Source organism: Dipodomys spectabilis, unplaced genomic scaffold (assembly GCF_019054845.1).
Source record: "Dipodomys spectabilis isolate Male_0828 unplaced genomic scaffold, ASM1905484v1 ptg000207l, whole genome shotgun sequence".
Classification (NCBI taxonomy): Eukaryota; Metazoa; Chordata; class Mammalia; order Rodentia; family Heteromyidae; genus Dipodomys; species Dipodomys spectabilis.
Window position 1 is genome coordinate 9,204,836 of NW_024870884.1, and position 26,695 is coordinate 9,231,530.

Sequence of the window (26,695 nt, forward strand, 5' to 3'; positions counted from 1 at the left end):
GCTATATAGCCCAGGTTGCCTCACACTTGAGATCCTTTGCTTTAGTAACCTGAGTGCAGAGATTTCAAGCCCAGGCCTGTTTAGCCTATTAGAGTCCATTGTGTTCATGCCCATCTAGACTCAAGTCATCAGCTGCTCCAACATCTGATATGGAATATTCACATTCTATAAAAGTTTTCAACAACCTTTAGGCAAGATAACATTTTTAAATAACTTCAATGTTCTGTACCACTGACTCTGATGGATCAAATGGAATAAATTATCTCTTTCCATGTAGTACAGCTATATATTAAAATGTTCTCTCAGTATATTTTCACAGCAATTAGTTGAATGAAAGATGAGCAATAGGATGCCATATTTTCAGGATCTAGTCTGCTAAACAGAGAAAATATTTTCATTTTTCAAGATCCTGCTCAATATATATTCACCTAATTCTTTGGTTCTTAGCAGAACATTTTTTTCAATAGCTTGGGTTTGACTTCTGGCTTCATAGTTAGGAATAAATGTACTCATGCTATTAGCATCCTCTATATTTTGATCTCCTTCAGCATAGTTTGTAATTTCCTTGGTTAATGAATCTGAGTCTTCACTTTAATTCATACAACTACTTCTCAGATCTTTATACTTTAAATCACCCAAGATTGCTCATTATCCATTTTGGGTTCTTTCCAGTCACTTTATCATCATCTTGAAATTTAGGAAATAAATATATATAAATATATATATATATATATATATAAAACATTTTTATAACAAGGAAATGAAACTACCCCTATGTAACAGCAGAGCCTAGGAGGATAGATCTCCCCCAAGTATAGTAGTTACCTATAATGATCAGGCTGCACCCTGGAAGGAGGGACATCTCATGAGAACTAGATCACTCCTTTCTAGTGACACTAGGAAGATTCAGAACTGATATTATGACCAATTAGGCTACATCTATCACTAGAACTCTTAAACTATGCATACCTTGGTCCCACATACACCTTATCCCTAATTCTTTATCTACTTAAGCCTGTCACTCCTGTCTATACCCCTCAAAATGGAGGAAGATGAACTGTGGTGCTTTCTGTGGCATGGTACCAATTAAAAGTCTCCTTTCTCTATGCTATTTCCATTACTTTCACTACATTTGTAGTCTTGACTGAACTCTTCTCTCATTGGACTCAAAGACCAAGTTAGATAATTGGAGTGACTTTCTAGTAACAGCATCATATATATATATATATATGTATATATATATATATATAATATATATTTTTTAAAAAAACCTCTAAGACATGAACACAAGAGGTTTTCCTTTGTTCTTCTTCTCAATGTACTAGGTGATTTTTTTTCTTTTGTGTTTCCCCCTTATACTTTATCCCCTGTTATCACCGCATTCCATTTTGGTACCCTGGGTATTGTATATACACTTATCTGAACTAGGGAAGGGAAGGAGAACAACAAAATGGTGAGACAAAGGACAAAGGGGGAACCAATGCAACAGTGATACTCACAAGACACTATGTTGGAAACGATCTATACAACTTGGTGGGGGGTTAGAAGAGGAAGGAAAGAGGGATAAAAATGAGAGAAGGGTAGCAATTTAGACAAGAAATGCAATCACTGCCTTATGTAACTGTAACCCCTCTGTAAATCACCTTGACAATAAAAATAAAAAATAAAAAAACTCAAATAAGCACGTGACAATACTTTACTTTTCCTCTGAGCACACACAGGTATATAAGAGCTTAGGAAACAGCTAAAAGGAAAATACCAATATCATGGTGATTGCTATTTGGGGATGATAAAGAGACAAAAACCCAGATTAGGGTGTACATTAAGGTTCCATGTTTAATAATGTCTTAATTTAATACTACCTATGAAAGTACACACTAATAAAAATTTCTTACTTTTTAAAATAACAATTATAGATCAAACATTTGTTTTCCTTTTGATTTCTAGCTATTAGCCAGCTCATTATTTTGGAAACAATAGAAAAAATGACTCATTAATTTACCAAAATGAGTATAATATTAACTTTCTAGTTAAAAGGACTTTTTGCTATGTTGGATTTCACTACCACAAATATGCTTGGTTAGTATATATTCTTTAAAGAAATAAGAAAGGAAGAAAATGAAACTGATACAATATGTAACATGGGTGGTGGTAAATGTTAATCAAACGTTAACTTGATAGTGATAAAAATCATACAATGTGTATGTAAGGCAAATAATCATAATAGTATGCTTAAAACATATATGTTCTTATTTGTTAACAGAATATTTAAAATCTAAAATGAAAGCAGGCACAAGATTACATGCCTGTAATTCTAGCTACTCAGATCTGAGGATTGTGGTTCGAAGCCAGCCGGGGCAGAAAAGTCTGTGAGACTCTTATCTCTAATAAACTATTCAGAAAAGGCCAGAAGTGACACTGTGGCTCAATGACACTGTGGTACCAAGAGGCTCAGGGACAGCACCCAGGCCCTGAGTTCAAGCCCCAGGACTGGTAAAAAAAAAAATTTTAAATCTAAAATGAAAAAATCCTATAGTCATACAACACAACCAAGTATTCATATTCCATATTTGTCTAAAGCAGTTTAAAATTTATGTACACACAGTCTGGAAACAGATTTATATAGAAGCTTCACTAATAATTGTCCAAACTTCAAAGCAAATAAGGTATCTTTCAATAGGTGATTGGATAAACTATGGTACATCAAAACAATGGAACATTATTCAGCACTGAAAAGAAATAAGCTATCAAGCATTAGAAACATGGCTGAAACATAAATACATATTACCAAAAACAGCAATCTGGAAATGCTACATCCTGTATAATTCCAACCATATGATACGGCATTCTGGTGGGGGGGGGGGGTAGAGAGAGGAGAGAGGGAGAGAGAGAGAGAGAGAGAGAGAGAGAGAGAGAGAGAGAGAGAGAGGGAGGGAGAGAGAGAGAGAGAGAGAGGAAGGGAGAGAGAGAAAGAGAGAGAGAATATATCTCCCATCCAAAGTTTCTAAGCCTTTATTTCATCCCTTCTAGAATGAAAAAAAAAATCTACATTTACTTCATAGTACTTCAACTGATGCAGCTTTATATATGTTTTACTATCTGACAGGATAGCCCCTTATAGTTTACTAGCTATTTTTACTTTTGCTTTTAAATGTTCTACCATCTACAGTTGATGAATTAAATAGCCATTGAGTATCATGAAGGAAGCTACAAATTGTAAAACAGACTAATGCCTGATGATATCAGAAACCAGTACCATTCCATGAACACTTGTCATTCAGCATTTTTCAGATTTCAAACAAGGCTTCTGTCCATACTTTTCCAAGACACATAGAAATGTGTTTTTCAATCTTAAAACTAAAGCATGAAAATCAATATGGCTGAGGAAAGTTTTCTGAATTTTAACAAACGTGATGTAATAAGCCTACTTATCATTCACACACTATATCCTGTGATAGGACTGACCCAATTTGTATTCAAAACACTAAAAATCTTACACCTATTCTCCAAAGTGAAATTGCCTATCAAAAGAGAAGCAGCTATGATTATCATCAAGTACCAACATTCTTCACAAAAACACACGCTGTGCTTCAAGTTAGAAGCAGCAGAAATAATAATCATGCAGCATAAATAATGTTTCTCAAGCAAGTGCATTATCAGTCTTCAGAGGAGTGATAAAAACAGAACAAAATTTCTCCTTGTGATTACCAACAGGAAATGCTATTGAGAGAGCTTGCAGGCTCTCCTTTGCCTGATACAATCCTGTTTTTAATGCATTTCATCTTACAAATAGATACGAAAATGTAAAAGAAGGCAAAATGTATGTAATAAGCTACAAATTAGCAACATGATCAACACTAATTATATGACTCTAGTAAATTAGTGTAATTTATACTCAAAGTGGAGCTAAGTCAAAATTAAAATGTACATGACTTGCAATTTGCTGTACATTGATTCATAATATAAAAAGTGAAAATAATTTAGAGATGCTCAATATAGTTACAAATTAATGTACACATATGGATTTCTTTGTTTTTTTTCTTCAAAATGATGAGTGGATATCATTTAACTAGCCCAGAGAGTATTGCAATGATGGTTATACCAAAACACCAACAAGCATTTCAGCCATACATTTCTCCTAAGGTAATCACCATCTTCTTGGTATATTTCTATCACAGTTCAGCACTGCAGTCTATGTGTAACACCACATCATGAGTTCTTTCTGTTTTAATCTAGGAATAACAGCAATGAAACAAACCTTCAATTTTCAGATCTTCTCTACAAAGAGATCATATGTAAAAACTTCTGAGAAACAGTTGATTTTGTTGTGATATTGAATGGATCTTAGCATATATCCTTACAATATTGCTGATTGGGGCAATATATTTTGAGAAAGGTAAGCCTTATTGATAATTCAGAAATAGGAGTTTTATATGTTTGGATTATCTCTTCACAGAGTATTTTTTAAACATTTAAAAAAAATAGAGAGAGTGACACTGATCAAGAGGCATTATACTCAAACTGACAGGTTGAATTGTAAAATCTCTTTTGTACAACTACTTAAAAATTAAGTTATATAGTGTGTTTATAGACAGAGATATATGTCTATATATATATAGATTTATAGAAAGACACTATGTCTATAGACATCTATGTCTATAGACATAGATATGTATGTTAGATATATATATTAGTAATAATATAACATATGCTCAAATATTTTTCAATAGTGCTAATCCTCATTATTTGTCTTAGTAGTGTTATGTATGTCCTACCTCCCCTGTGCCCAAGTTTTATTGATTTTAAGCCTGATTGAACACAACTGCAAAATTTCAACAAATGTTTGAATAGTTCCTGTCATTTTCAAAGTTTATGCCAGTTGTTATACCTGTGGAGTTCTCCCAAAAAGTACCTCATTGACAAAGAAAGAAAAGGCACACAGGAGGCAAATGGAAAAAAAAAGTAATCCCATTTGTGCTTTATTTCTGTTTGAGTCTATGTTCCACTGCCATCTGTAATTATGTCCTTTGGGAGAAATAGAAGGTTAAGTACCAGCTCTGGATTCATGGGTAGCTTGTGCATAATAGAGCATCGAGGGAGGGAAAAAAGAGTAGACAATGTGGCCCAGTTGTAACCTAATCACTGTAAAGTCATGTTTGAATACAGTCCCCTGAAGGATGGTGAGTGGGAACATGGCTGCAAAGGGGTGACAATTTTTCAATAGAATCATCCCTCAGATGTCCTTGGCATGGCCCCTCACATTTTCTTCATATTTTCTAGAGCACTACTGTTAGAAGAGTGTGGAAATATTCAGAATATTTTGAAATTGCAACCAACTAAAGGTGTTCTAGGCATTTAAAAAAAGGCAAAAATCTGCTCTTTTCCAAAAGATAATACACAATTAACTCAAAGGTTTCTTTAAAAATAAAATTGTTGCAGTGATTTAAAAAAATGATCAGGATATATTAGTCCAAAAGTACAAGTACGATCATTTTGGATTTCACATAAAGCCATATTGTCTCAGTAATTCAGAAATTCAGAAGAAATTGTGCACCACACAGTATACCTCCAGAACATTGTCCAAAACACTTTCTGTGATGCAATTTTTATATCGCTATCATGATCAATAGAGTAATTGTGGAACACTTGAAACATGGCTAGTATAACTACAAAAGCTGAATATTTCATTTTTTAAACTTGTGACTAATTTTAAATTCACATGCTTTCGTGTGACTAGTGCCTATTGGTTTTCTTTTTCCTTATCATGATTGAAGATTCTTTTGCTGTGATAGCTTCTTAGCTAGGATTCACTAGATAAAAGACAATGATGACTCTCCCATGTTGCAAATAGGAGCTCAGAACTTGTGCACTGTGGTATTTCCTAGAAAACTCTCCCCACAATGCACAACTGCTATGGCCTCTGCTTGTACCCGCAGATGGGATCTGATAATGTGTAGAAGTCTTCACTTCCCAAACAACTTGTAATTTGGAGAAAGTACCAGTAAAGAATAGAATCCTAGGCTGTTGCCAGTTATTAAGACTTTACCAGGTACTGTTCCTTGATAGCTAGATGAGCAGAAGTGGGTGTGAAAAAGTGGTAACTCTAGAGACTCTAAATGTCAAGGAAGGAAGCTACAATAGAGAGAGATACTGGGCATCAGTAGGAAAAGAGGTAACAGATACTATGAAGAAAAGAAAGAATTTCCACAGGAAATATGGAAATAATCACCAAGAAATAACATTCATTCTGCTCCATTTTATAGAGAGCTTTCTTTCTTAAAGAAAGACGTTGCTGATGCTGTTCCCAATAGAGCGTGGGTGTGAGATTGCAAAGGCCAGTCCCTGGCTCAAGTACTTTCCAAATCAACAATACCTGTAGAGACATCTACAGATTATGAGGTAATCTCTGATTAGATCTCTTTGCTTTACTGGTTGTGTAATAACACATTCAAGAATTGGCTAGATGAAGTGGCTCTGTGGCACAAGTGGTAGAGCACTAGCCTTGCGCTGAAGAGCTCAGGGACAGCACCCAGGCCCAGAGTTCAAGCCCTACAACCGACAAAAGGAAAAGAAAAAGAATTGGCTAGAAAAAAAAGTTAAGCCAACACTATTTCATCTACTGTGTATTGATTTATATTCTCAGTGATTTTAGCAAAGAGACCTTTACTTTATTCCTGGAGGCTTTATCAATCTGATTTACATTTTACATTCTAAATGTTAAAGAACAAGGACATGGGAAATACCAAGAGGAAGAAGGGAAAGGAGGAGGGAAAGGGAGAAAAAGGGAGATGTACAAAGAACAAGGCAAGAAGGAGAAGAGGAAAAAGATGGGAGGGCATTGAAAAGCTGACTGAGAAAAAGGGAGACTGGACAGAAAAATTTTAAAGGAAAGGAAGTGATAAGATACTAGAGAAAAAAATAAAAGGAAAAATATAAAGATAGAATAATGTGAATTAAAAAAAAAAACTAGAGAAGTTGTTCACTAAAAAGCTCTTGTGCCAGGCACTGTGCTGTATATAATGATTCACTGGAACATTTAGTGGATAATGCCATGATTACAAAGGCACCCAGCAATTCAGCCAAATAAAACTACAGAAGACTTCAAAAGGCCAGTGATTTACATTTTATAAACTGCAGATGACCATGATGTCTCTCTCCAGATTTATACAATACATTCATAGCTCTGTCAAATGAGGTGGATAACATTATTAAAAACAAAACTAATGTTCACAGAATGCACCATTTACATCCCTTAAGTATTTTTCAAGTAGATACTGATTTTATGTCATGTGATATATGTTAATAAGAACATTAACTATATTCTTCAAATTTAGCAATGCACAGTGCCTTCAAGGAAAATTCTGTCTTTGGATTCCACTACATACTGTTCCAATCAAGATATTATAAAACACTGGCTTCCCATTATGATTCATTAGGGACTCTTCTTTTCCTTTGAAAGGAAATGCTAATTTAAATATGAAGGTCAAATCAGTGATTAGAAGAAATCTTTATTACAAGCAAGAGTATTTCTCAAAATAGCTATTTTGTCTCATTATTTTGTACCCCAGGCTGTCCTCAAACTCAATATTCCCCTTCCTACCCACCCTACTCCAAGGGCTGGGATTACAGGTCTATACCACCATACCCAACTAAAAACCTCTTTTTAAAAATAATTACTCAGTTTTAGGTACTTTGTGATAGCAAAAGAAAATGAACTAAGATACTTTCTATTCCATATCCAAAGATGCTCAATAATACATAAGCCAAAAAGAGTAGGGTATCCAACCTCCCAATTTAAGGAGACTTTTAAATTAAGGGAAACTAGCTGGCAACTCCTTGAAACAGTCGCAGACATTGTATCTGTTCACACAATGGAAAATAAACCCTATCTCCAAACCCACTCAGAACCAAGGATGGTGGGAGGACTGAGCAGGTCAAAATTCTGTATCCTTTCCCCCATTCAAGCCACTGTTTCAAGATTGCGGAAATGGCCACAGATCATATAGAAGGTAGATAATCTGACTCAGTCTATCTCCTCAGAGTCCCAAAAGCCATGAACATGCTTTGTTCTCCGCTTTCTACCATCTCTTCAAGGATTCACCTGTTCAAAAATAGGTAAGCATAAGGCACCTACAAATTACAAATAATTCAAGCCGTATAGTTAAATTAGGAATATTCAGACATATAAATTCCTCAAGTCAAGTAAACTGGACTGTTAATCACTGTCTTCAAGTGTGTTTTGTCCTGGTTTTCTCATCCCAGGGTGGGTGAGCCTCATCTGAGTCTCTGGGCCACACGCCTCCTAAATCTATTTATCACACTGGAGTTTCTACATTGCCTCTGGCCTCCAATTTGCAATGCTGACTTGGCATTCATATGTCTAAGAGCATGGTGGGAGGAGAAAAATATGATCAGGCTCATTTCTAAGGTATTCAAGAAGTTATTCCGCCTTTTAGAGACAGCATGGTTTCCCTGTGAAACAAATGCGATTAATCTACCTCCCACAATGTAGCCATCCTTCTTCAAAACCCATAGATACTGGCAGGCTGCTTAACAAATATAACCGCTAGCAGATGCATCGCAGATCCCCACATCTGCACTGTATACATTTGCACAGGCTGCTTTTCCATCTGCAGAAGGAAACATATGCCGCTTGATTGGCTTACAGTGGGCTTGGAGAAGAGTCAGACAGTGTTGGCAGGCACCTCATGTCTGTTCATTGCTTTCCATCTTTTCCCTGTGCTCTGAGGCTTTTGGTCTCTGCTCTTTTGGATCCTGTCTGCTAAATTATTCATTTAACTTCAAGTGGTCATTTGTGGCTAACGAAGCTGAGATACCGTGAACACAGTCCAAACTGCTTAGATGTTGGTAATCAACCTAAGTTAGCAGGCTTTGCTTTCATTGCCAATTCCATCCTACATTTGACAAGTTAAAAGGAGAGCTGGTATCATGTGACAGGCAATAAGCAGACAATTCAACCTGAAAGTTGCCAAAGGATTTTTCTAGATCAACTATATAATTAGGGGATCTTAGTGCAAACTGAAAAATTAAGGTCCTTTGTTTAAGATGTATTCAAAATGGTGACTTCAAATAAACCACACAACAACTCTCCTACCTACGCAAACTACCCGGGATTTGTATAAGAAAACCTGAGTCATTTTTTTTGCCATCTCTTTTAAATGTTAAGTATGCATGTCACAAAAACTAGTAATCTGGCAATATTTTCTTTGCAATCAATTTCTGTTTAGAATTTATAAGGACAGGGTGCTCCCCTGGCCCTCTTTCAATGGTTTCAGAAAAATAAGCCTGGAAGTTCCACTTATAACCTAATGTGTAAGTAGGTTTCAAAATGTAATTGCTCACCAAACCAACTTTCCAAATCTTACTATAAATACTAAAATGTGCAAATAAAATTTATAAATGACAAATATACAGCTAAATTATGGCAACTCTATATATCCATATCCAGAACTTAGTTATAAACACCTGGCCTATAACAACAAAAAACAACCACAGGTGCTAAATTTTAGGAGTAGCAAAACCACTGCACAATGTTCTCAAAAATAAAATAATCAGCATCCTAAAAGGCATAGTGTTATACTATGATCTACACCACTAAGTAGAATGTACTGAAATAAGGACACTGGGTCTAAGTAAGCATGCTTTGTTCTCAGCACCATCCTGGCTTCTCAGTGCTAGGTGGGGATTTTCCACCCAGCTCCCAAAGCATAGAGGTGAGGCAGGTCATTCTTTAAAATTCAGATGTACCAAGCTGTTTAGCCCCTGGTGAGCTTTGCCACAGAGAATGCTCACCTCTGAATATTCCCCTAGATGGAAAGTTTTGCTCACCTCTGGGTGTTTCCCCTATATGGTTTGCTTTTGCTGGACTTGGGTCTCTACCACAAACGTTTTTTTTTTTTTTTTTTTTTGTCTTTACATTAAAGCTACAGTTCACAGGACCAAACATTACTGAAAATTGTATTAATGATGCATTGATTCATCAATTATTTCACTTTCCTTGATTTAGCTTATTACTTATCCTCAGAAAAATTCTCACATAAGCCTCAATTTATTTCTCTCTCTCTTTCTAGTACTGGGGTTGGCTTTTTAGGTAAGCACTCCACTACTTGAACCACTCCTCATCCTTTTTTGTGTTAGTTTCATTTGTATTGGGGGTCCAGCTCTTTTGCAAGCAGGGGGGTGGGGATGAAGGGATTGGGTTCTTATGCTGGACCTTAGATCACAATTCTGTGGGTACCTTCCATGTATCTAGGATTACAGGCATAAACCTCCACACTCAAACTTCACTTTTAACAATGTGCTATCCAAGACAGGCCACGCTAGATAGAAAGTTCGTTCCAAGTGAACAAACAAAAGAAAAAGAGTACTAAACAACTACTTTATAGCATAACTATTTACTTCATATAGTATAGAGTATAAAAGTGTTGATATAGTAACTGTCATCTCCTAGAGGCTTTATGATCATTCAGCTACATATTTTTTTAAAAAGCCATGGAAATTCTACTTACTTAAGGAATAATTAGGGAAAATGTAAATTGCTTATTTGAGTTTACATATCATATTTAGTTGAGATCAAATTATTTCCCTCAAGGATTCACCTCTTCACAACATATTTGAATACTCAGAAACATGTACTGTGTTCATTTTGCCTCTCTCTCTCTCTCTTTTGTTTTATGTCACTTAAACTATGCCTACTTTTCCTTCTCTCAGCTCAGCCCACTATCTTACCCAGGGAATAATACCACCATCTTTTCAATCACATGTCCACTTTACATCTAAGCTACACTCCATTACCTCCTTACTGTCACTACAACCATCAATTTCACCTCCTTTATTTTTTTAAATAAGTTCTTTATTGTGAAAATACCATACAGAGGGGTTACAATTACATAAGCATTATCAAGCATTGCTGCCCCTCCTTTGTTTTTCCCCTACTATCCCTGCCCTCCCATCTGCATGACTACACCCCCCCTCCATCAGCCTCCCCCGCCAAAGTTGTAAAGTTCATTTTTCTTTAGACATAGCGTCTTGTACATCTATCTCATTGTTGCAATAGGTCGACCTGTATTCCTATTTAAACAATTTGTTTTTTCCCTTCCTCTCCCCAAATTATACCAGCATCAAATACAGTGAAAACAGAGGTTATACCGTGGGGAGGGACATACAAAGCAACAGAAAAAAATCACCTTATAAATATGTTAGAAACAATAGCAAAAAAGAAAAAACCACTTGTGTCCTTATCTTGGGGTTCATTTCACATAACATCATCTTATCTGACCTTTTCTGCTTGTCTCAGACATACACTACTTACTGCAAATAAGGGAAACCATGGGACCTATGTTTCTTTGGGCCTGGCTTAATATAATTTTTTCCAAGCCTTTCCATTTCCTAACAAATGGGGCAATGTCATTCTTTCTGATGGAGGCATAGAATTCCATTGTGTATATATACATTTTCTTGATCCATTCATCTACTGAGGGGCATCTGGGTTGGTTCCATATTTTAGCTATGGTAAATAATGCTGCAATAAACATAGTTGTGCTGGTAGCCTTAGTGTGGTCTTGTTTGTAAACATTTGGGTAAATGCCCAAAAGTGGGATTGCTGGGTCATAGGGGAGTTCTATGTGAAGTCTTTTGAGGAATCTCCATACTGCTTTCCAAAGTGATTGAACAAGTTTACACTCCCACCAACAATTCTGTCCACATCCCCTCCAGCATCTGTTATTATTAGAGTTCTTGATTATAGTCATTCTAACTGGGGTGAGGTGGTATCTCAGTGTTGTTTTGATTTGCATTTCTTTTATGGTTAGAGAGGTTGAGCATTTCATCATGTGTCTATTGGCCATCCTTCTTTCTTCTTCAGAGAAGTTTCTCTTTAAGTCTTTAGCCCACTTATTTATTAGGCAATTGTTTCTTTGAGGATTTGCTGTTGGGGGATTTAATTTTCTGAGTTCCAGATATATTTTAGATATGAGACCCTTGTCCGTTGTATGGCTAGTGAAGATCTTCTCCCAATCTTTGGGCTTTCTATTGATCTTGCTAGCTATGTCTTTTGCTATGCAGAAGCTCTACAACTTCATGCAATCCCATTTGTCCAACCTTTCTTTGATTTGTTGTGTTTCTGGGTCTCTATTAAGAAATTTTCAGCCTGTGCCAAGGAGACCTAGGGTTTCTCCTATTCCGTCCTGTTATGTTTTCAGGGTGTCTGCTTTGACTTTGAGGTCTTTGATCCATTTGGAGTTGATTCTGGTGCAGGGTGATATATAAGGATCTAGCTTTAGTTTTCTACCAGTGCTTAACCAATTTTGCCAGCACCATTTACTGAAGAGGCTGTCCTCCTTCCAGTCTATTTTTTTAGCTCCCTTATCAAAGATTAGATGACTATAGGTCTTGGCTTCATTTCTGTTTTCAATTCTATTCCATTGGTCCTGAGGTCTGTTCTTGTGCCAGTACCAAGCTATTTTGATTACTATGGCTTTGCAGTAGAGTTTGAAATTTGGTATTGATATTCCTCTAGCACTGTTCTTTCTGTTGAGGATCGTTTTTGCTATTCAGAGTCTTTTATTGTTCCATACGGATTTTTGGATTGCCTCTTCTATTTCCTTGAAGAGTGAGGTTGGCATATTGATAGGTATTGCATTGAATTTGTAGATAGCCTTGAGAAATATTGTCATCCTCATGATGTTGATCCTTCCAATCCAAGAGCATGGGAAGTTATTCTACTTTCTGAGTTCTGTTTTGATTTCCTTTTCAGGTCCTTCATTTTTTTGGTTAAGTTAATCCCTAGGTATTTTATTTTTTGTAGGGCTATTACAAATGGAGTTGCTTTCCTGATTTCAGCTGCGCTCTTCTCATTGTTGGCATACAGAAAAGCCATTGATTCCATTTCAACTGCTAGACTTTGGTTTCTTGGTTTTGTTGTTGTTGTTTTTTCCTTAAAGTGTCACAGAAATCAATTCTTACCTCCCTCCCTCCAGCCCTACACACATCATAAACTCCACACATCATGACCAGTTAATTTTCCCACAACATCTGCTTGATTTTGTCCCTGCTCTATCAAACAGTCCTCATTAATAAAGTCCAAATTTCTCTGCATGGCATTCAATATGGCTCCAAACTTTGGTTTCCAAGTCAGGTTATCTGCTGTTCTCCTGCTGTAGATAACTGTCACATAATTAATTAATATGGGCTGAAAATGCAATTTCATTACCACTCTATCTTTGATAGAGGAAAACATAAACTTAGAAATTTGATTTCCTTAAGAAGGCAACAGGCATTCACTGAAGGAAATTACAAAGCAAATCTCTGACCTGAGAATACTGTTTCCCAGATATGTAAGATAAAATGTCTTAATCATTGCCAATAAGAAAGGTAAATGTATAAACTCTTGAAATAAACAAAGTACATTGATAAATTGATGATAAAACTGATATGACATTCCTAAGTAAGACTTAACACATATTCTGTTGTTATTCATCTTTTTCCCTACATTTTTATTATTGTACAGTGTGGGGGTTCATTGTGATATATGATATAATATATTTCGGTCATATCTCTCCCTCTATTCATCCTTCATGATTTGGATTTATTTGAAGTTTTTCTACCAGCAGACTCACTTTTCAGCAAAAAAAAAAAAATAGTATTTAGTTACTATTTTCCCACCTAAATTCCAACTGTTTGTACAGGCACCAGAGTTTAATTTTTAGATAATTATGAAAAGCCATTAAATAAGACGTACCTATGTTTCTTTCCATAAAATCTTCCTTGATTGCTTTTTGCTAGAATAGTAAGAATCTTGAGAGCATAACCTGGAATGCGGATTCAACAAACATTTATAGAATTTGTTCTAGGCCTGAAATATATCCCTCAGTTACACTCACACTTGAATAAACATCAGCCACTTCTGGAATAATACACAAGAAATAAAAGCTTGTTTCTGGGAAAGGGTAAGGATAAATATAAATTAAAAACAAAAAAGAGAGAGGAGAGGACAAGAAGAGAAGAGGGATAGGGGAGGGGAGGGAGGAGAGGGGGAAGAGGAAAGGGAAAGGAGGGGAGAGGAAAGGGATAAAGAGGAAAGAAGAAGTAGGGAGTGGGAAAGGAAGGGGGAGGAATAAAAAAGAATTTCCTTGGGGCAAACAATATGTAATGTCTGCTTGCCACTATAAACAATGATGTTTCCCCTTCAGCAGACTGGGAGCGGGGAGGAGTCTGCATATCACATTCCAATTCCATATTTTTCAGTAACAACACTGAAGAAAATGAATGACATGTACGTTTGAAAGTTACATCTTCTCTGTTGTGTAAAATTGTGCACATCAAAATCAAGTTACAAGCTGTCCTTAGGGCACATGGAGTGCTCCATAAATAATAGTAAAGGAAAAATAAAACTCTTAAGGCTCTCCATACTTCCAACCTTCCTACGCTAGATTCTAACAAGTATAAGCAAGTCAGTCATTCCTATTTCAAGTATTTCCATCACCTCCCATATTTATTATTTTCTCCATGCCATTAAAGTCTGTACTGATTTCTTTGGCCTTTTCAAGTTTGCAAGAGAAAAGAAAAAATAGTTATTATTGAATCTAGTCACCTGAGAAGTTTCTCTATACTTGAAATCTTGGTTCATAGAATGGTCAAGTTTAACATTCTGAATAATATGTACAACATGTATCTTGTAGTATCAAGAAGACAAAGTCAAAAATCATTAGTATCCTCACATTTTATTTACAAGCTACTGAAGCACTTCCATTTTTTAGTCACCATGACAAAAGAAATCTTGTCCTTCTCTTATTGGGTGAATATTTGCTACATGCATTAAAAGTCCTTAACAAAGTCCTCAAAGGCCAGCAATTCATTATATTTTCAACAAATGTACTTTAAGTAATCATCAGGTAATTAGCACTGTGTGAGGTTGTGAGCAGTATCAATATAAATAAGACATCATTCCTCCATTCATAGAATTCATCATCTAATAGGAAAAGTCAGGTTCAAAGACAGATAAATGTATTAAACTCAAGGCATGATCATCCATCATTTGTCATAAAAGCTATTATTTGGAAAGAGCTATTTATGTGGGTGGTCATAAAAAATAAAATACGTTATAACTCTTCTAATTCTTGTTTATTTGACCTTGCACAAGTTTTATAATTTGACAGGAGATTAGATGACTCTTCTAAAAAGTATATAATTCTATTTTTCCATGTGCCCTACAAAGCAGTCTGATACTAACCCAGTGAATACTGCAAATGTATCTAGCATATTACTCCAAATGGACATTGATTATGCAGGAAGTAGAATTAATATTTTCTAAGTATAAATAGTACATTGCTATGTCATTTATTCTAAAATGATATACTATGCCTCAAGATACTTTAAGTTTTATTATCAACTATTAAATACATAACAGAGAATGTATGAATAAAATTATAATGCATCATTCAAACAACAAGCAGCTTAAGAAGAACATGCCTAGTCATTTTTAAATCCTGATGTGCAGACAGATACAGTGGTTCATGCCTGCAATCCCAGTAACTCAAGAGGTAAAGATCAGGTATAGGCCAGCACAGGCACAAACACAAATTAAAGCAAAAAGGGAGAGCATATTTCAAGGGGTCTACTATTCTCCAATATCATCAAACTAAATTAAAATTTTAATTCTGCATAAGTCATTCTATTCCCTCTTTTATGGCTTACCATATGTCTGTACCATTAAAAATACATGTTTAGTTCTGCATGTATTGACCTTTATATAAACATAAAAAATACAGCATGGATTCTTATATGGTTTTATGTTTTGTTGTCATTCATGTTGAAATATTTTGCTATAGTTTATTAATTTGCAGTCACTATAAATTCATTTCTAGTTTTAAGGGGAATGTCTTTAATGACTAAAATTTAAGTGTGGAGTTTATTATACAATTTTTATAGAAACATTTTTATCAACTTTGTTTCTATTTCTGGCATCCTAGAAGTTTTAAGTAAATTATGTTGAATTTTTTAATGGTTTCTGTATCTACTGAGATAATATGTGATAAACAACATTGTAGATATTTTAATGTTGAACTAACATCATCATATTTCTGGAATAAATTTAACTTGCCATAGTAAATTTTTTTTATCTATTACTAAATAATGCTCAAATTTTGTTCAGGATGTTTTTCTAGCTAACAACAACCATTTAATATTTAGAGGCTGATATTTCTAGTCAACTGCCGTAAGCAGCCAGTCAAAGCTGGTCAAAGACACCTGAATCCTTGTTCTGAAATCTTCAACACAGTGAAATGGACTTAGGTTGATATTACTCAGCACCTCAAACTGAGTGACTTTGTAATAGCTTAATCAGCCACCATCAAACTTTTAGGATTTAGAAGCTGATATTGCCAGTCAGTTTCCATAGGCACATGGGATAAAGGAAACCTGAATCCTTTATCTGAAGGCAAGTAGACAGAAAAAGCTCTTAGGTTCAAATTGTCCAGCACCTCAAATGAAGTAACTTTGCCATAGTTCAACCAGGTAATAGCAACCATTTAGTACTTGGAAGTTGATATCGCCAGGTAGCTTCCATAGGCATTTGGGTCAAAGAAACTGAAATTCTTAGACAGACAGACAGACAGACAGATAGATAGATGATAGATATAGAGATCTATCATATATATGTACATGTTGATGAACATGGGAGTTACAGTTACAAAGGTAATGAGTACAGTTCTTTTCAAACACTGTTAGCCCTTGTCTCATTTTCTTCTACTTACCACTCCCCACTCTCCTCTCTCCCAAGTTGTAAAGTTCATTTCCAACATATGGTCTAGTGAGTATCATTGTTGCAGTAGTTCATCCTTGGCCCTGACGTTTCCGTGATATTTAGGATTTTTGTACATAATTCACATATGAGACTAGCATATGAATCTCCTTTATCTAATCTGCATAGAATTGGTATTAGTTTCATCAGCTTCTTGTAATGGGTGTGAGAGCTGACATTTCTTTGGTTTTTCTAACAACCGTTTTATGTAAATACATTTACATATCCTCAGAAACATTCGTGGTACTCTAAACGTATCTAGACTTACTGTTTGCTTCAAAGTACAATCTGTCTAATTCTTTAACCCATACTGTCTATTTAAAAAAAATTATTGTGAAAATACTGTACAGAGGGGTTACAATTACTTGGGCAAGATAATGAGTACATTTCTTATCAAGCATTGTAGCCTCCTCCTTTGTTTCCCCTTCCCACCCCTTCCCATCCTTCCCCCACCTCCCCCCCCACCCAAATTACTCATACTGTCTATTTTTGAGGTAGTTTTGATAAGTTATTTTGTGGAGCATTCCCATTTCATTCATAATTTCATTTTTATCAGAATAATTTGGAATAGTTACAATTCTCTACACTTAAGTCCTCTCCCTTCATTCCTAAAGGCTATTTCTCTGCCTACTCTCCTTAATCTATCTTACTAGGCAGTTTGTCGATTTCATTGGTCTGTTTTAATGATGCTTGATCTTTTCTACTGTATCACTGTGATTTAATGAATTTCTACTCTCTTTTCCTTATTTTTTTCCTTCTAGGTTTTGTTACATTGTTCAATTCCAAATTTGAACTGGAAAGATAGCTCATTAGTTCTCAACATTATGGATAAGACCTTTAGCTGTATCCCACAAGATTTTTGTTCTGCTTTTATTATTTCTTGATTATATATTTTTTACTTTCAATTCTAAGTTATTCATGATCCAGAAGTTATACAGATGGGTTTTTCAATGGATTTAAGATTGTGAGGTGATTTTACTTTTTACCTATATACTTGTATAATTGTTCTTTGAAAACCAACACCTTAATGTGTTATTACTTTTTGTTAACTTTCTGTACGTAATAATAAAATGTGTTACCAACTCTTAGTGAATTTAAACTTTTTTTTTGATGGTCATGGGGCCTGAATTCTGGGCCTGTGTGCTATCCTTCAGCTCATCAGCTCAAGGCTAGTGCTCTACCACTTGAGCCACAGTGCCACTTCTGGCTTTTTCTGCTTATGTGGTGCTGAGGAATTGAACTCAGGGCCTCATGCAAGCAAGGCAAGCACTCTACCACTGGGCCACCTTCCTAGCCCTAAACTTTTTTTTTATTTTGTGAACATACTGTACAGAGGGGTTACAATTACATAGGCAAGATAATGAGTACATTTCTTATCAAGCATTGTAGCCTCCTCCTTTGTTTCCCCTTCACATCCCTTCCCATCCTCCCTCCCCTTCCCCACTCCCCCCCCCCCCCCCCGCACCAAAGTTGTAAACTGTTTTTGACTTAATGACTTGTACATCTCATTGTTGCAATGGGTCCACCTTTATTCCTATTTAAACGATTTGTTTTTCCCCTTCTCCTCCACAAATTATACCGACATCAAATACAGTGAAAGCAGGGGTTATACTGTGGGGGAGGGACATACAAAGCAACAAAGAAATAATCTTATAAATGTGTTAGAAACAATTGATGAAAGAAAAAAAAAACATTTGAATACATATCTTGGGATTCATTTCCCTAACATCACCTTATCTGACCTTTTCTGCTTGACTCAGACATATACTAGTTATTGCAAATAAGGGAAACCATGGGACCTATGTTTCTTTAGGCCTGGCTTACTTCACTTAATATAACTTTTTCCAAGTCTTTCCATTTCCTAACAAATGGGGCAATGTCATTCTTTCTGATGGAGGCATAGAATTCCATTGTGTATATATACCACATTTTTTGATCCATTCATCTACTGACCAGCCCTAAACTTTTATCTCTAGATAATAATTGTCACTAGCAATTTCATTTTATTAATATCAATGTAGCTAGTCATACAAACATTCAGGGACATGTGTGTGTTGAGACAGAGTCTCCCTTTGTAGCCCAGGATAATGTTAAGCACATAATCCACCTACCTCAGCCTCTAGAGTGCTGGGATTATAGGCATGCATCACCACATCCAGTTTTAAAAATATATACTTTATGTCCATGTGTGAACATGGACCAATACACCTTGTGGAAATTGGTTTAAAAAGTGAGGAGACAGGACTGAGAGGTAGTGGTTGAGTCCGAGCCAGGCCCCTCAGATGCATATGTGAACATGTCCAAGTCAGACCCCTTGTAAAACAAACTGATACTGATAAAAATAAAGAGAAACATGTTTTGTCTCCATTCTTCAGTTTCACGATAATAAACAAAAATGGATTTCTTTTTGTAAAACCTGTTTGACACTTATTGGGCTTATTAGCTATGGAGATTGGTATCTTCCATAAATTCTAGCAAATATTCAGTAACTTTTTACTGCTTTTCTCTTTCCTAGATCTTTGAATGTTTTGTTTTTTGGTCGGTCATGGGGCTTGAACTCTTTGAATGTTTTAGAGCTTCTCATACCATCTTCCATTTTTTCCAAAGTACTTCGTATTTGTCTCTCTGTGGGGAACTAAAACTTTTTCAAATATCTTTCAGATGATTAATTCTGTACCTAACTATATGTTTTACCTAATCACTAAACTTCCCATAATTATGTTTTTCATTTTAGATAGCTTTATCTGGTCAATTTTGAAAGTCATTTGTTCCTTTGCTATAATTTAAGCAAATAAATGGGGAAATTATATATAATGTATATTAAACATACTAATTTATATTCACTACCTTATCATTTCAATGCCTACAGTGTTTGCAGTTTGTTCTCTTTGCTCATTCATTGTGGATTATTTGTCATGACAAATTATCTTCCTTGGAACTGTATGAAAAACTTTGAAGAGTAGGAACAAGTGGTTTTTCCACTCATCCTATAAGGTGATAAGGATTACCAGCTTTTGGCATGGATAATATAGATTTTGTCTTTTATCCTCAGCATCTGGGCTTTAAAAATTCATATTCCAACTCAGAGTTGAAAAATCTTCCCTCACATCTCTCGTCACAACACTGTGGCCAGCTTAGACTGATTTTGATTTCTTTGTATCTGCCCTTGAAGAATTCCTCTGATTCATCTAATAGATAGATTATGTATTTTACAACATTTATCAATTATTTGTAGTTCTTTTACATTGTTATAGTTCTAGAAACCAAGCTATGGCCTAAAAAGCATATTAAAGTACAGATTTTCAGTGATGTTCATTTTCTTCCTAAGTACCTAAATGCTCACCTGCTTGACAGAAGTCTGATTTCTCTTTTAAGTGAAAACAATAAACTGTAAGAACTGTGCTCCTCCAAATTACAACTTTTAGTAAAAGGTAGTATAATTTGGAAGTTTCCAAGATCCTCAACCAAGGATGGACAGATACTGGGATAAGGTAATGCACATATATGTTTCTCTTTCTACTCCCTGATTACAAAAAAAAAAAAATGTTTCTGAGTAGTATTAGCACTTCAATTTGCATCTATAAGTTCATGGCCAGTCCAAAGTAAAATTAAAACAGAGCTTTATGTGCACCTAGAGAAAAAAAACAGTAAGAGAAAGATAATTTTCATTTAAATACCACAAAATTATATGCATGTACCACCCATAGCTTCATTGGTATTTACGAATGCCAATATATATAGGATGTTGTTCTAGGCGGTAGGGACAGCCCAGGCTAATGATGGTTTATAATTGAATATATAAAAGGAAGAATAGAACATAAGAAGAAAATACTATACATATATCCTGTATATATCCTAATATCACCATCTTACTAGTAGGAGGCTGCAGGCTACTCATGTGCCTGTAATTATGACAACTGCTTTTTCCTTCTGCACAAGAGAAAATAATGCCTTAGTGGACTTGAATCTTCAAAGCAATTTTTTTTTTGGTCAGTCATGGGACTTGAACTCAGGGCCTGGGCGCTGTCCCTAAGCTTCTTTTGCTCAAGGCTAGTACTCTACCTCTAAACTGTCTTCTCAGACCTCAAAGCAATTTCTACTGGCAGAGTTTCTTTTTTAATGACACTATTAATCTACAATTTGACACTTCTCAACTCTCATTCAGTTACAAATACAGAACACCCTGTGATTCACATTAGCCTTTCCAATAAATCAATTACTTTAGCCTGCACAGTATTCTAACTCAACTTCTATTTTCTTCACCAATAAACCTCGGGTTTCATATCCACAACCCACCCTGCAACACAGTGAAAGACTTAACAAAAACTACAGCATGGTAATTGTTGTGTGAGTACACTGATGCACTTCCACACTATATGCATTTAATGAGAGTTACTCCCACATATTTACTGTATCTATTTAGTTTAATAGCATTATATTTGCAGGCACCAAAAGGTTATTCCAGATCCTTTGCCAATTTAGTGTCCAGTAAATACTAAAAAAGTACAACATTTTACTTCCAAAAATCATTTTAAAAGATTAAATGTTCAATAAATTGTGCTTTATCTAGTTCAAACAGCTTCACAGCTATTTGTAACTTGGATTTTAAAAACATAAAATTCAGGCATTTCTGTACTAGTTTGTGATCCCTATCTCTGCAGCTAAACTTAAAAGGGTTTTAGGACAGTATTAGGATAACAGGAAAATATCTTTAGGATTTCTGCCTGCCTTGTTCAGAAGTAAGGTTGCCATATAGAACCTTGCGAAATATGAGATGACTTCCCATAGCCACATCCACTGAGCTACATTCTCTCCACCTCTCTATAAGCGATGCTATTTCTCACCTACAGGAATCACTTACAAAGTAAGAAAAAGGAAATGTTTCAGAAGGAGGAACAACTTGGAAAACTCTGGCTTCTATAATCCTAGAATATAATTGTAGGGTCTACTGAATGCCAGTGGTTCACACCTGTAATCCTAGCTGCTCAAAGAGCTGAGATCTAGAAATTCAAGGCCAGTCAGAGTAGAAAAGGCTGTGAGACTTCATTTCCAAAATAACCAGCATATAAATAAATACATACATACATATATACATACATACATACATACATACAATGTCTGGAATAAATGAGGTCTTTTATGTGAGCATTCCCTGACACACTTATACTAGTACTGTGGAAAAAGGCTATACAATTCTATCCATCCACCTTGGAAAATTCTACCTCCTGACCCTAGCTAACTCTCCAAGATGTAGATTATTTTTACTTAACTCGCCCATAGACAAAGTCTGACCCACCAAAAAGTTATCTGATTTATAATTTTTCTAACAATTCATAAAACTAAGAATTTTAGCACAAATTTAGCTTTGGACTTTGATTAGGTACATTAAGTTCTGATTGTGAGAACTCAATATAGCAAACTTACCAACTCTTATGGAACTAGACTAGACTCAAATCTTACTACTAGCTTTCTGTTTTAAACAAGGTATATAACTTATGTCTTAGATTTTGCAAACAATAATATATTTAGACATAGGAATACTATAATAAACAAATACCTTTTTAGCATTTAGCAATCAAGAAATGATTTATATTTTATTTATTGTCAAACACTACTAGTATCAAGGTACTATCTAATAGTATATGCTATTATCACTATTCCAAAAAAAGAAGTTTTCAATATTATAAAGATAAAACACATTTAATGGACAAGATGATGGAGTGTTCATTACACAAGACAAACAATTAATTAGAGAATATCTATTAATCTTCTATCTTATTAAACAAATGTTCCTAAAATTTTCACATGGATGATGACAGCTAGAAATTTAATAACTCTTCACATGTATACCAGTAATTAAGAATTTCATAATATTGGATTAGATATGAAGACCCTATTAAGAGACATATAATTAAAGGAAACCTGACTATCCTAAACTCAAATACAGAATATAGGCATTATAATGTTATATGTAGTTTTTATTTATTTATTTGTTTATGTCAGTTGTGGGGTGTGAACTCCAGATCTGGACACTGTCTCAGCTCTTCAGCTCCAGGCTAGCGCAACACCACTTGAACCACAGCACCACTTCTGACTTTTTCTGCTTATGTGGTGCTAAGAAATGAACCCAGGGCCTCATGCATGCAAGGCAAGCACTCTACCACTGAGCCACCTTCCCATCCCTAGTTTTTAAAGTTATCGATTAAACTTTAGTAATTGTCATATTTAGACTTCTTCATTATTGAAGAATCTGCCTCCAAATGATCATGACTATTAGTGATATGAGTTAAGACTTACTAGTAATTAATATGTGACAGATACCTATATTAGTAATTCATTCATTCTAACAGCATTTATGGTTGAGACCACTATCGTCCCAGTTTTAAAGTTAAGAAAATCAAAGTGTTATGCAATAACTTTGCCAAGGTGAAAAGACAGTTAACTGTCACAGGTATATAGGAGCCCAGGAAGTAGGAATACAGAACCCTTATTCCTAAGTACTATACTACACTGTCTTCCATTAAAGAAGGACATGCCTGACTTGGGTAATGATTTTTGACATCAAACTTGAAGATCTCACAAACTTCTTAACTGGAGTTACTGATTTTTCTCCTATAAGCAACTTAACCTACAGTCTTCCCTGTTTCAGCTGATGAATCCTCATCCATACAGTTGTTCAAACAAAATTTAAAACAAAAATAAAATAAACATGTGACTTCATCTGCAATAAACATAAGCCTTTCAACTTAACAAGATATACTTTGGAAGGCTGTATTTTCTGAAGACCTCTTGATTGGGCCTCAAGTAATTTCTTCCTCTGCCCAGACATAAGTTCTGTTCCTTCCCTTTTCCCTTTCCAGATGTTAATTCTTAATTATATTTCATATTATTAATTCCATTCTGTGTGTGCCTCTAGAGGACTCAGTCTACAGCATTGGCCAAGACTCCTCTTTTGTTCATACCCCACATCCATTCTGTCAAAATCCAGTTTAGCTTGTTGTACACTGACACCACCCTGTTCCAAATTAAAATGTCGAGTGGAATAAGGTAGTTCATAAAAGTATATGGATGGAACTTGGGTTATTCCTTCTTTTGGTTTTTTAACTATTCTATATCTTTGTTCTCCTTCACTTAATGCTCCATCTATAGCCAACATAGTTTTTTTTAAAGACATAAATCTCAGTTTATGAAGCATGTTTTCCCTCATTTGTTGTAACTAGAATGTGTCTATAAATCTGCAGATAAACACACTGGATGGCAAAACACACAAAAAATACATGTGGACCTGATAAAAATATACCTAGTCTTTCAACATTCACACAGTGTGGCCAAAGGAGGATGTTCTTAGGAGAGGATCACAAAGACTCAATAGCTATATGTATATGATCATATAAAATGACATTTGTCAAACTGAACTCCAAGAAATGGAAACAAGAGTGTTTTTTAATTTTTTTCCTTTGTTCCTGTTTTTGATTTTTGTACCTTTTGTCTTATATATAAGTTTATGTGTCTGAGGGAGGGTAAGGAGGTAGCACAGAAATAGTAGGACAAAGTGTGAACAAATGCAGCAGTGATACAAGTTAGACAATTGAAAAAGAACTATTCCATTTGTGGAGGAAGAGGTCAGTAGGGAAAACTGGGAAAAAGCAAGGGAAGGGGTCACGCTGTTCAAGAAGGAATTACTAACATCACCTTTATAACAACAATAAAAATTTTAAAAAGACCTTACAGAGGCTCCTCCCTCAGCAAAGATGCTTCATACCCTCTATAATCTGATCCCTGAGCTCTATACTCATCCTGCTTTCTTCACCTTGGTCCCTATACTGTCACAAACAGTATGGGGGGGGAAGGGGGGTCACACCTGTAAGTTTTTGTTCTAGATCTTCATCTGCCCCATTCCCCAGCCTCATTGAAGGGTTTGATAACATTTCACCTTCTCATTATAACCTATTTACATATAGATCAGTTACTAATCATGTTTGTTGCTTTAAGTATGTTCCTGTTAAAATGCAAGCTCTTGTGAAGGACACTGATCAGATAATCCCCCAAACATTCACAACAGTGTTCATAATGTGTTCATCAAGTAAATAAGTCCTATATGTCAAATCTTTATCTTCCATAAAATAAAACCATTATTCTAATACAGTAATAATTCCAATTCATAGTCATTGAATTCCTTGACAAAAATGTAATCAAGAAGTCTACTGATATTTTCCTTTTCGGACATTGGAAGACACAAGAGGATCACAGAGAATGATTAGATAACTGGATTTTATTTTCTCATACACTAACTTCTAACGCAGAGATCTGAAAAATCCACTTTAGACCTTTTTTTTTTTTTTTGTATTGAGATATTGACTCACATGTTGCCTTTCAACTTACCTCCAGCTCATCAAGTGCACTTCCCAAGGTTGCTGCCTGAGGTTCTGAGGGCATTGGCATACTCTGGATGCCTCGAGAAGCATTTGAAATTACATCGAGGGCATTCTGGATCTCTTCACAAACTGTGTCCTTGCTGGCTTTTAAGGAAGCAACATCAGAATGCTCCAAACAGGCTGAACAGATGGAATGTAAGAGCGGGGAGTTCTCCTTCAAGGTAGCTCTGGCCCCTGCAATTTCATCCCTCTGATTTGGAGATTTTAAGTCCTAAGAAGGGGAATGAAAAACAAAGAGCTTTTTTTACCATGGTTTATGGGAGTCTTACTGCAGAGGAGTTCCGTTTTCTGTTAGTATAAATCAAAGGAGAGCAAACACTAGGAAATCAGCTATATGTTAATTAAAGACATCAATTATTTCTACATTCCTTTAGAGTCTCAAGATCTACAACTTTACAAGTAAAAGTCACAAAGGTGCAGATGTGTACAAATGTGTACAAATTGGTATGAGATCTTAACATTTGTCAGCCACAAATTGCTACACTACTCTGACACATACATTAAGTGAATTACAGAAAGCTTGAACCGCCATTATGCTGTCTACTTTTTCCATAAATATTAATCATTGCATTTACTTTTTAAACAAAAGCAAGTGCTAATTAACAATAGATTTTTATATTTGTCCACTAAATACTTAGAGAGAATTTAGCATATACAATCCCTTGTCCTAGACACTGAGTGATATCCTATAAGGACCTTGTTCTCCCAAAGCTTATGTCCTTGTTTTCAGGGAAGGAGACCTCAGACAGACAATAGAATAAGCAAATACATAGAGAAAGCAATGGCAGTCAAATGTTACAAAGAAACACACACACACACACACACACACACACACACAAATCAAATATAGGGATCAAAGGGGAAGCAGCTTTAGTTTGAGCACTCAGCAAGGGTAGGTCTGTGGAGAGGACAATTTGCAGTAAATCTAAATGAAGAAGAGAAGTGATATTAATGTGATGGCTGATCAAACAACCTGGCAATCATGAAAAAGGTGGACATCACATGTCCTCCTCGTTGATTACCGGTGCATCACCACAGCCAGCCCAAAGTTTTCTTTACAAAAGCAAGTTTAAGTTTTTGAGGAGCCTCTATACTCCTTTCCAGATTGGTGGAACAAGCTTATGTTCCCACCAACAGTGTATGAAGGTTTCCTTTTGGATCTATCCTCACCAGCATCTGTTATTGTTTGTTTCCTTCATAATGACTATTCTAACTGAGGTAAGATGGAATCTCAGTGTTGTCTGGATTTGCATTTCCTTTATGGCAAAGATGTGGAGCATTTCTTTATGTGTCTGTTGGCCATTTTAACTACTACTTCTGAGAAGACTCTCTTTAAGTCATTAGCCCATTTGTGATTGTGTTATTGGTTGAGGGTTTTTTCTTTTTTCTTTTTTTGTCCAGGACCAGGCCTTGAACTAGGTATCTGATGCTTTTGCTCATC

General features: G+C 35.4%; 1 protein-coding gene across 1 annotated transcript in view; it reads right to left on the reverse strand.

Annotated features, from left to right (window-relative positions):
* Ctnna3 (catenin alpha 3) overlaps positions 1–26,695 on the reverse strand; it is a 1,268,549-nt gene that overhangs the window by 965,058 nt on the left and 276,796 nt on the right. Inside the window, exon 5 of the mRNA XM_042696520.1 lies at positions 25,202–25,465. Within this exon, the coding sequence (XP_042552454.1) occupies positions 25,202–25,465 (264 nt within the window). The remainder of the gene's footprint in view (positions 1–25,201; positions 25,466–26,695) is intronic.